Here is a 12487-nt window from a genome sequence, read left to right on the forward strand (position 1 = left end):
CCAGTATCAGGATAAAATCAGCAAGGGTCCAAAATAACAAAAAAATTGCAAAAATCGAGAAAATATCAGTAAAAATTGACAAACCACCAAAATATTGGTAAAAATCGGCAAACATCAGCCAGGCCAAAAAATCATGATTTTTGCGATAAAATTGAGATGTTATAGCAATGTTTGCAACACTGCTCTTTACTGCTGTTGTAAAATTGTGTTCTTCCTAATTCTATTTACCTATTTTTCTCATTCATATACAATAATATAATGTCATTTCAATTCAGAGTATAAAAGTGAAAAACAACTTATATGCATGCATCTATAGTTGAGTCTAATGTTCATAAACTGATGCATATCTTGTCATGTTCAACACAGTATAACAACAAAACATGGAAAAAGAATTAGAAAAAAAGGAGAATGGGTAAGTGGCATACAAGTTGCTTGTATCCAAGATTGTTCTTTTGTGCAATTGATTCCACTATGAACCAGGCCTCTTCATCAGGTATTCCTAAACCAGCCTGCATGAGGAGACAAAAAGATATATCTAACAATAATAATAAAAATGGAAGAATGTACACTATTACCAAATTAAATCAAGATTCGTGTGTGTAATATTTTGTGAAAAGTATCTCCTCAGTTACAAGTTTTTAATATTCCCATCAAAAGAATCGCTATCCATTCAAATGCGTAAAGGAAATACCAGATGAGACACAATTATAACAAGTTGTTCAGTGACTAATGTAGCATAGTTGGCCAACCTAAACATCAAGAAGACCAAATATCAGTATATTTCCTGCAACTCCAGCACCATTTTTAAAACCTTCAAAATATATCGCTAAATGATGTAAGCTCAAGACCACCATTTAAGCTCAAGTAGCCATAACTAGTTCCAGATATAATGAACGATTCATCTACTTAGAGATTATGCACTTAATAAAAGTCTACTTGCAATAAGGCACAGACAAAAAAATTCTGATTTTATCTAGGGCCTAGGCCAGATGACAAACATAGTATTTAGCAGAATGGAATTGGCAATTGCTATTTCTATGATAAACACGAAGCAGCTGTAATGCACAATAAACATTGATCGTGACATAGAGTCTCAAGACAAAAGGAGCGCATGAAGCAAAAGGACACTGAACAATGATCCAGCTAATAACCCAGTCTCCTTTTTTTTTGTTTTTCCTCTGTATGATAAAGACATCCCATGGACTAATTGCATACTTTCATGTAACAGGCCAATTTCTCACTATAGGATACCATATAAACCAAGGCTAACAATAGAATGACTGCACCCGGTTAGAGGTCTTGCTACCAAATAGTTCAGAATACAGTTCATTAGTTCAAGTACTTGCATACATTTAATTGTGCAGTCAATAGCACAGCCTCTATTATTTATCATTTTTCTTTCCTTAAATGTAGGCATCACACCATAATTGCAGACTTCCAGGTAACAAAGCAATGCATCTTTATTGGATGCCATAACAACAGCCAAGAGGAATAGAATTATGCACGCTGTAAAGAGTTACTGTAAGCAAATGGTTAATGATACAACTCATCAGCTTGTGTACTTATATACATCCATATTTCTGCTACACCTAGAATAGGATAACGCATTAAAAACAAACTATTCTAAATAGCATGATGAATCAGCCCAAATTTAAAATTATTAGCATAACAAGTGTCACAAATTCTTCACAAAGAATCATTGACAGAATCATCTTGGCTGTAAATAAGCCTTGGGAAGGCACGTGACTGCGATGCTGAGATACAGAAATCCTCCAGCTGAAGAAAGAAGATAAGTTTACAACTGAAACTATTTGATGCATAAGAAGGATGAACTGTACATACTTGTCTGAGGCTTTCTCCATGATGCTCTCAAAATATCCTTCCCAAAATCTGCACGTGTAAAATGTTTTCTTAGAAAGAAATCATGTGAACATTCATAGATTTCCTATAGCAGCCAATGGGACAAGCAGATGCACAAGCGCATGGTACATTAAATGAATAGTGCACTATGTCAATCATAAAATAGTGGCATCATATCAAAAAAGCAAGCAAGTCTGTCCCTTCTAGAATTAAGGACTTAATCCTTAACTCTGTTTATCATATATGCTTTTTTAAAATTATGAAGCATCGACTGTCATCTATAGGCATGCCTATTGAAAAGCAAAGTAGGAACCAAAGCTATATCCAGTCCCACTTTTCACATGATGCATATGCAATCAATGTGTTTCCTTCTGTAATATAGAACAAATTTTTAGTTCCACTACAATTTAACATTTATTTCTTTTAAGTCTGTATGAGACCATATCTTTATTTAATTTCATCAGCAAACAAGCCCATCTCTTTAAGCAAGTTTTATTCTTTCCAACAAGAATAAGAGCTCTGAAATGGGCTTCAAACAGCTAAGAAAATAAACTTCACTTTTATCTGTTTGAAATCTATCAAACTTTCAGTCAAAACTGATGGTGCAATCATGTCTGCAGATCAATGTTGCTGAAATCAGTATTGGGATAAAATCGGCAAGGGTCTGGAAAATGAAAAATTGTAAAACTTGGGGGGAAAGTATCAGTAAAAATCAGCAAAGATTGGTAAAATAATATTAAAAAAAAATACAAAGAAATCAAAGGAAATGACTTAAGGTGATTTTTCGGATTGACTAGCCATTTTATTGTAAATTTTACCATTTTTACCTAATTTGTTCGGACTTAAAATCGGCAATTTTTTTCGACCAATAAAATCAGCACCCAGGAAAAATTGCCATGTGGAAATGTTATCGTGATTTTTTCACAATGTTTTCAACACTGCTGCAGATATCCTACAAATGGCTTCAGTTTAAAATAAGTGACAACCAAAAAAATAAAAAATATATCTCAAATAACTCTTCAAAATTAGCAGGAAGTTGTGTACTAGTACTGAATACATAGAAGTCATAACTATTCATAAATGATGACAGAATTCCCTGACATAATCAGAAAAACAATCTCAAATTTTGCAAAAACATACTGATAGAAGATCATGCCAACATACCGCAGTTCCCACCAGGCATGAAGAGTACCCAAATGGCGTTGAACGTAATCTGGTACATTATTACCATCTCTCTTATATATTTCAGCAGAAGTTTCCAAGGCATCTCTGACAGTAACCATGTCATCTCTGGCAACGGCACGGCTTATTGCTGTCTTAAGCTGTAATACCACATTCAATTAAAGCAAAACATTAGTAAATTTATCTGGAACTGGATGAAAACCAGACATATAGTAAAATTGCAAGCTAATTATTCTAAGCTATAATGATCATCCAAAGTATGATATTCACATAACTATCCAAAGCAATTCTGCTTGTATTTTATGTCAAATAGTTAGATCATTCAATGTACTATAAAACCATGATATATTCGATGCCATTCATAGCATAAATAGAAAGGCATTTTCGAAAACTATATGTTACTCATCACATACAACTTCATTATCAATAAAATCCCACAATAGTCCATGCTCAAGCTAGTATTCACCACATCAAGTTCAAGAAGTTATATTAGAAATCAAGATTCACAACTCTTTTCATTGATCTTCTTTCTTACATGCAAAGATCCTATTATCCTTCCGGAAGAGACCTAAAAGGAGAAAACTACAAATCAATGACTTAATTGTCACCAATACCCTGTCAGGTTGGTGAAAGCAGGGCGTTGTTATCAACCACCCAGGTCCAAGTCTATATGAAGAAATGTTGTTCTTCTGCTCATGCTTGGATGCAACTATGCTTGAAAAAACAGGTGGAGTTAGGTGCAAGCCCTCAGTGACTTCGGTGGAATAGATACCCTTCACTGATGGCTTCTTACCCGAATAAAATTTTGTAGCATAGCAAGACATTTTGTCCCAGTGCTAAATTGAAAATAGAGCAGGTATGGCCTGCTTGTGTTGACCAAAAGCTTGAGTCAAAAAAAAAGTAATATAATATCCATGTATTATCAGATGGAATTGCATAACGCATATGTAACATAAGTCTCAATTCTTATCTCGAGGAATAGTTAAAATAGTCTCAAGAGCTATCTATTGGCTAACTCAAGTGATTGAGTGCTTTAAGCTTCATGTAGAAAGTGTCAACATCGATACTCTAAGCTAGCTTCCTTTATTGTGTCCCTACTAATTCAAGCATCATAATCATCACCAACAATTCTAGATACTTTTCCTTCCTTTATGAAAATCCAAATGTCGAAAATGTAGCTTAGGAGGTGATTTTGCATTGGTCAAGTGCCATGATATGTAGGAAATCACCAGAAATTCTCTCACAACAATTATTTAATTATTTCCTAAGTTTGGACCTTAGGCATAAAGTCATTAATTTAACTTTTGACTTTATTGGCCAATTTTTATAAAGTTAAAAGGGTCAACTTGAGATTATATCCAGACCATAATTCTTAAGTGTGGAGATGCAATCTCATCCCTCCATCACTTTGGAGATTTGGTCAGAAAATTATAAAAGAGGAAATAGGTTGTTGGAGAGGTAAATCAATCAGCAGAAGAACTGGGCATTCAGCTGGAGCAGAAGATCGAACGAACAGAAAAGTCAGGAGCAACGAACAGGCTAATTTCAGGGGCAGCGAGCAAGCAAGAAGGAGGCTGAATCACCCAAGTCGTACAGGTCGATTTAGCGGGGCAAAACTAGGCCAATTTGACAGGGCCGAATTGGGTCGATTTGACTAGGCTAAGCTAGGCCAAATTAACTAGGTCGTACTAGGAAAAATTGTTGGGTTGATTTGGTTGGGCCATATAGGCCAATTTCAACTAGTTCATACAAGCCAATTTTGTTGGATTGTATAGGGCGAAAACCACCTAGTCACACAGGCTGAATTTTGTTGGGGCCTATTACCCACTACCAGTGGGTGACCTCCATAGGAGAAAATTTCTCCTAGATTTTGTCTTCAGCTGGCAGCCAACAGTCCCTTGCAGCCACCAGATAGCTCGATGTGCCACCATTCTCCGCCACCTGAGCCAGCCATTGTGTGCCCTCACCCACCTGTTATGATTGTATGTTTGAAGGTGGGTCTTTCCAACCCCGAAGGTATGATTTTTCATTATGTAATTGGGTGTTTATGCTTGATTTTCTTGGGCACATTTGGACATGAATTAGTGGGGGGACTCGGCGGAAAGAATTGGCTTGGATTGTACTCCTGTTCCCTTGTACCAACCTAGGGCTTAATCTTGTGTCTTACTCCCATGGAATCTCCTCTATTGGCTACTAGCTTTAGGAGTGGCACTACATGGGAAACCATGAATTTGGTTGTGTGGTGTCGGGAAGGTGACCTCCATAGGAGAAAATTTCTCCTAGATTTTGTCTTCAGCCAGCAGCCAACAGTCCCTTGCAGCCACCAGATAGCTCGATGTACCACCATTCTCCGCCACCTGAGCCAACCATTGTGTGCCCTCACCCACCTGTTATAATTGTATGTTTGAAGGTGGGCCTTTCCAACCCTGAAGGTATGATTTTTCATTATGTAATTGGGTGTTTATGCTTGATTTTCTTGGGCACATTTGGACATGAATTAGTGGGGGGACTCTACAGAAAGAATGGGCTTGGATTGTACTCTTCTTCCCTTGTACCAACCTGGGGCTTAATCTTGTGTCTTACTCCAATGGAATCTCCTCTATTGGCTACTAGCTTTAGGAGTGGCACTACATGGGAAACCATGAATTTGGTTCTGTGGTCCCGCTTCCCGACACCATATGTCTCACTTTCCTCTGCTCCTTATAACCCCTTTTCACACTTTTCCCATCCAGGTCCACATTTGTCCATTGGATCCACAAGGTGTTAGCTGTTGAAATTATGATTTTATGTAATTGATGTAAAGAAGAAAAACAAAATTATTTGTGTAATGCTTGAGTCATGGGTTTCATGCTCAAGGAATTTGTTTTTTAGTAGAAGCTCCCATTGAGAGCTATTAGGTTTGGTCATCATGTCATAAAGTCTAATAAGTCAATGTCAAAGGTTGAAGACCCATTTGGGCACATTGTATATTGTAAAAAGAAGTTTTTGTTTGAGTCATTAACCCTCCAAGACCATGTCACAAACATCCCTTGAAGTCGGCCTACAAAAGGAGAATAAGATGCTTTCCAAAAGGCATGTTGGCCTAGTCACCAAGGGAAGTCGACTTATTTGATGCACAAACCGCTATAAATAGGCAACTCGGATTTCATTTTGAGGATAGAATTTCGGTCAAGGGCAATCTAAAGAAGAAAGGGTGTGAAGTTCACAAGAAGAATAGCCTCTCATCCAGCGAGAAGAAAGAGAAGGAGAGCAAAGGAATTTGCGATTGTCTTTGGGTTAATTCTTCACATGTGTGGCAGAAACAAGGGCTTCTGCAATAGGGTTACTTCAGCCCTTGTGAAAGTCAAGTAAAGGATCTTCACATCATCATTTTTGCTAGCCGAAATAACAAGAAAAAGCCCTCAAGCCAAACCAAGAAGAAGCACCTCACTAAAGTCTATAATTCAGCCCACACGTGTGATGTTGCAGAGATTTCAGGTAGCCGAGAATTGTAGATTTATGGAGGAAGGCCGAAACTTCAAGGAAGCCAAGATTTGTAGTGTATAAAGGTAGGCTGACTTGTGTTGACTTAAGCAAGAAGAAGAAGCAAAAAAAGAAGGATATTGTGACTTAGTCTTGGAAGGGTTGTGGTGTCAAGGGTTTTGGTCATGGTCTTGGTATTCATCAATTGAAGTCTCTATAAGAAGAAGAATTCGTTTGGATTTTCCTCTCAAGTGGGAGAGGTTTTGGCCCTGACTCATAGCCTACATTTTCTATCTCTTGTCCCTTTATTGTTTATGCTTTGGTAGTTGTTTGATGAAGAAGAACACTATAATAATCTAACTAAAGAGAAGATCCTAATCTATTGAAGTAAAAAGCATTCACAAGAAGATATCATTAATAAAGAAATAACCTAATCCTAATGCCCTAGATTTCAATAGGGTTACTTCAGCCCTTGTGAAAGTCAAGTAAAGGATCTTCACATCATCATTTTTGCTAGCCGAAATAACAAGAAAAAGCCCTCAAGCCAAACCAAGAAGAAGCACCTCACTAAAGTCTATAATTCAGCCCACACGTGTGATGTTGCAGAGATTTCAGGTAGCCGAGAATTGTAGATTTATGGAGGAAGGCCGAAACTTCAAGGAAGCCAAGATTTGTAGTGTATAAAGGTAGGTTGACTTGCGTTGACTTTAGCAAGAAGAAGAGGCAGAAAAAGAAGGATATCCTGACTTGGTCTTAGAAGGGTTGAGGTGTCAAGGGTTTTGGTCATGGTCTTGGTATTCATCAATTGAAGTCTTTATAAGAAGAAGAATTCGTTTGGGTTTTCCTCTCAAGTGGGAGAGGTTTTGGCCCTGGCTGATAGCCTACATTTTGTGTCTCTTGTCTTTTTATTGTTTAAGTTTTGTGTTATGAAACCAACTCACAAAAACATAGAAAAGATAGTTGAACACCTTAGAATTCAGCCTCTTCGAGGGGGCAACCTCCTTTACATTACACAAATGAACAATTCTTGGATGATACAAATGACAAGACCTCCTTTCTATATATAGGAGTCTAAGGGGTCATAATATAATCAGAGCCGACATAACAATAATAATGTAAGGGCACAATAATAACAATAGTGGGCTTCTATGGGGCACCATAATAACAATATGGGGATTACATGGGTACAACAATATAATAAGGGGGTTGTACTAATAACAATAAGGGATTACACTAGTAGTATAGGGGCCTAACATGCCCCTCTCCTTCAAAAAGTGTTGTCCTCAACGCTTGGGTAGCTCCTGATGCTTCTGTATAAGATTCTTGTCCTCCCATGTGGAATCTTCAGCGGGTAAGTTCTTCCACTTGATGAGATACTTTGAAATTGATCGATTTCATAGCTGTCAGGTTCTTGTTTCTATGACTGCTTGTTGGACACCTAATCCTAATGGGTTAGCGTGGAAGTTGAATGGACAAAGCAATCCAAGAGACCTTGGGATCTGAATCCCAAGAGTCACAACATTGTATTATAAATGTACATCTATTGTTAATAAAATAGGAACTCACATGATTTATCTTTCACATTGTTTTACTGTCCATGTGTGTTTAACATGGTATCAGAGCCACTTGTTTTTCTGTGGCCTGTTATGTGCATGTCAGTCCTGGCCCTCTGCCATATTCTTTTCCAGCGCTCCTGATATGCTGCCTCTGCCATATATAACGTTTTTGTCCTGCGTTGCTCTGCCTCTGCCTGGGATATGCTAGTAATTGAATATCGCTGCTCTGTCCTGCGCTGCTCTGGGCCTGACACTGACATCTCTGTCACTGTGTACGTTTTTGCTGGTAACGCTACTCCTGACTGACATCTCTGTCACATTCCCCCAGAATTTTCACCAGGTTCTGATGCCGAATCTTACCCAGGATCTCGCATTCCTTCACAAAACTGCGCAGCGATTCGTTGTAGGCCATTTCAAGGATTTTGATAGCAACCACTTGATCGTTCCTTAGAATTCCTTTGTATACTTTGCTCAGTGCACCCGTGCCAATGATGGCAGCTTCACTGAAACCATTGGTTGCATCTGACAGATCTGATAACTTTAACTTTAAACCCTCTTCAAAAGAGCGAATTTCGGGTGTTTCATGAGCAGATGAAGGACAGGCCGATCTGTAGTAACAGTAATACCAGAAGATTGCGGATATAAACAATGTTCCTGCAATTACGGCCGCTATTATTGCCACCCGTGCTGTGTTATCATCGTCTTCAGTATTACTTACCCCTGGATCTGCCTGCCTGCTGAGGTAGCAAGATTGGTTAAGTGGAAAACCACAGAGAAATTTATTGCCCAGATACGAAGAATTAGCGAATGTATTGAACTGACGACCTGTTGGAATCACACCAGAGAGATTATTGTATGAGAAATTCAGTAACGCCAGGCCGGTTATACCCGTCAACGCCGTTGGTATTTGGCCGTCCAGATGATTTATAGATAAGTCCAGCGATTCCAGCTGGGTTAAATTAGCAAGTGCAACCGGGATATTGCCACTGAGAGTGTTGCTGGAAAGGTTCAAATTTCTAAGGCTGTCTATAAATTGTTCAGTACGCACATTTCACATTTTTGAATTCTGATTTATGAGAAAGAGGTTGCGCGGAGGATACAATTCGAAAATTCTTTGACAGATAATATTTCTCCTCTGGCACTCTTGCAACTCAACGCATCCATCCCGTCAGGGAGGACAGTTCCCTTTACGAATCTACAGAGCATTGGGACACGGTTCGGCTCACTGAGCCGAGAAGAAGAATATCAGCAACATGGATATTTATCTATCTATAGAATATATCGCACTCTTTACAGAGGGATGACAAGGCCCATAACCAGACTATACAAAGTTACAGTCTGCACGGTTTGATTGTTCAGCCACCGACTTTTGGCTGAGGCGGTGACAACTATAATAGGTAGAACAGCGGGCTGCTGCAATGAAGATTCATGATCAAGCTCACCTCTGCTGCCGCCATTCAAGCACTCGGAATGTATTCAGAGCTTAGCTAAAGTTGCCAATAGTGTAGGCAGATGTCAATAAATCCTCTGGGCAAACCTCAATAAAACTTCGATAAATCTTATTGCAGAGCTCAAGAAATCCTCTAGTTTGTTCGTCCCTACCGCAGCGAAGATGACTGTTGCTTTCATTTGCTAAGATTCCTGGTTTGTTTCACAAGGACTCAATCTGCACAGTGATTTTACAGCGTAATCGAGGTGTACATATTGTTTTGGATTGAAGGAAAGGAGGAACATATCTATTGTATCTGTGTCGGAAGGACTTTGAGCCTCTCATTCTTGCTGTTTATTATTCTTGGATTTATTATTGAAGGAAGAGGTCAAGCTACCCTTATGTATATTCGTGGAGTTTGAGCCGTGTCTCCATTGCTGGTATTCGTGGATTTTTTATTCTTTTTGCATTCCGAAGTTTCCAGAAGGAATATAGAGTTTCAAGATATCTCTGGTTGATTTTTCCCTTTAAGCTATAGGGCTCTCTTGTGCAACTTAAAGATATTTAGCAGCTTACATTTTTCTGTGAGATTTGGGATTTTTAAGGTGTAGAAAAATGGCTAAGCTTGAAAGAACATTAGAGTTATTGAGAACTCTAATCATGTCCACTGCTAACAGCACAGTCAAAATTAACAAAGCCTCTCTTTCAGACATTCAAACATGTCTGCAATATGCACAAGAAAAGATAGAGTTTTTGCAGCTTGAATCAAAACTGCAGCAGGAAGAATTACAGCAGTGGAGTCATCATTCTGAACCTGTTTCTGTTCAGAAGATTGAAACAGACTCCCATAAACAGCAAGACAATAATATTACAGTTCAATCAGATCCAGAATCCTATAAAGCAGCAGTTGTACATGCAGATGCAGAAACTCAGTCTGCATTTCCCAAGCCCATCATCAGACCTTGGGAACAGCTTGTCCACAACAAGCACAGAACTGGTCTTGGATATGACAAGGACTTGTCCTTTCATATTCCAGACTATGCCAAGCCCATTCAGTTTCAGAGTGCTGGATTCATTTATGACAGTTCACCTGCTCCTCATGACAGTTCACCTTCAGCTGTTCCAGATTCTGCCCCTCTTCCACAACAACAACAACAACAAAAACAACAGATCGTGAAATGCCAACACTGTGATCGAGTTGGCCATTTGAAAGATCACTGTTTTGATCTTCATCCATGTAAGCACTGTCATAAAACCAGCCATTCTTCACACAGATGCTTCAGAAACAAACGTCCTGCAAGAACAAAGATTCATCTTGGACGGATCGCTTCTTGGCAATGGGCATCAACAGCCAAGAAGATATTCCAAACACATGTCAGAACTTTTTCCAGAATATTGAACAGTCTTGCAGTTGAGTCTTCTCCATCTTCTCACCTTGTACCTGACAGGGGGGGAAATGATGGTCATCTACAAGCTTCAAAGCCACATCAAGCGAGCCTGAGCCACAACCTGCCACACCAGTTTCAGAGTTGTAGCCAGAGACAAAGATGCCCGTGAACAGATTGAGAACACTTCCTCTAGCAGAAGACACCAGCTCCTTGCCAGTTTTGGAAGAGTTCCAGGAATTGCATTAAGCATTCCAGAGTTGTTGGTCATCCTTAAACCATCACAGATTGAGAACACTTCCTCTAGCAGAAGACACCAGCTTCTTGCCAGTTTTGGAAGAGTTCCAGGAATTGCATTAAGCATTCCAGAGTTGTTGGTCATCCTTAAACCATCACAGATTAAAAACACTTCCTCTAGCAGAAGACTCCAGCTTCTTGTCAGTTTTGGAAGAGTTCCGGGAACTGCACTAAGCGTTCCAGTGTTGGTGGTCATCCTTAAACCACCGCCCTTTATACCAACATTTCATAGAGCACATTCAGCCTAGTGCTGCCATGTATTTTTTGCACATTTTGTATTACAGCTCTTTTCTTGGACTCATACATAACCCTTCGGATTAAGGGGGGGAATGTTGGACACCTAATCCTAATGGGTTAGCGTGGAAGTTGAATGGACAAAGCAGTCCAAGAGACCTTGGGATCTGAATCCCAAGAGTCACAACATTGTATTATAAATATACATCTATTGTTAATAAAATAGGAACTCACATGATTTATCTTTCACATTGTTTTACTGTCCATGTGTGTTTAACACTGCTCCAAGTTCCAATATGATTTTTCCTTCCTCTTCAAGTTCTGGCAATATTGTTTGAATTGGGATATTCTGCAACTTTTGAATGAGTGGCTACACTTCTTTGTCCTTCTTCCATTCATCCCTTGCTTCGTTTATCCAATTTGGTTAGATAATAGAAATAGCACAAAACAATTCTTCCACATCCTCATCCTTTCTTGAGAGTGCATCTGCAACAAAAAATTTCTTCCCTTTTCTGTAGATGATGTCCAAGTCATAACCCAACATATTTGTGACCCATTTTTTAAGTTCTTCTAATGATAATATTTGTTTTAAAATGTATTTAAGACTATCATGATCCCATTTTACCTTGAAGTGTCTTCCCATTGGGTAAGGTCGCCATTTCTTAAGTGCATGTAGTATTGCCAACATTTCCTTCTCATAAATAGCTTGCTTGAGATGTAACCGTAAAAATACCCAATCACCTACATCAAAACATTTTTCACTACGATGTTGATCTACCTGTTTTTTCATTCGATTCTGCACCAAAGTGGCGTTATCCTTTAAAAGTTGGAGAACTTGTTGTTGATGCTCGATGTGATCTTTCACTGCTTGAACCTTTTTCTTCTTGATATTTCCTTCTATCTTGAGAGTTTGAGGAGTGGTAATTTCTTCCAATGCTTTACAAGATATGGTCGGATTCATTTCTTGATGCTCGATGTGATCTTTCACTTCTTGAACATTTTTCTTCTTGATATGTCCTTCTATCTTGATAGTTTGAGGAGTAGTAATTTCGGCCAATGCATTACAAGATATGGTTGGATTC

At 38.7% G+C, this 12487-nt stretch overlaps 1 protein-coding gene across 2 annotated transcripts in view; it reads right to left on the reverse strand.

Annotated features, from left to right (window-relative positions):
• The window catches only part of SCD1 (stomatal cytokinesis defective / SCD1 protein (SCD1)), a 470752-nt gene that overhangs the window by 198572 nt on the left and 259693 nt on the right, over nt 1–12487 (reverse strand). For both annotated transcript variants that reach the window (XM_089426037.1, XM_089426039.1), the window contains 4 exons: nt 3025–3182; nt 1843–1890; nt 692–749; nt 426–509 (listed from right to left, as the gene is read on the reverse strand). In XM_089426037.1, the coding sequence (XP_089282163.1) occupies nt 426–509; nt 692–749; nt 1843–1890; nt 3025–3182 (348 nt within the window). The remainder of the gene's footprint in view (nt 1–425; nt 510–691; nt 750–1842; nt 1891–3024; nt 3183–12487) is intronic.

Source organism: Pinus tabuliformis, chromosome 6, assembly GCF_031772625.1.
Source record: "Pinus tabuliformis cultivar Carrire ecotype Pingquan chromosome 6, CPIR1, whole genome shotgun sequence".
NCBI lineage: Eukaryota > Viridiplantae > Streptophyta > Pinopsida > Pinales > Pinaceae > Pinus > Pinus tabuliformis.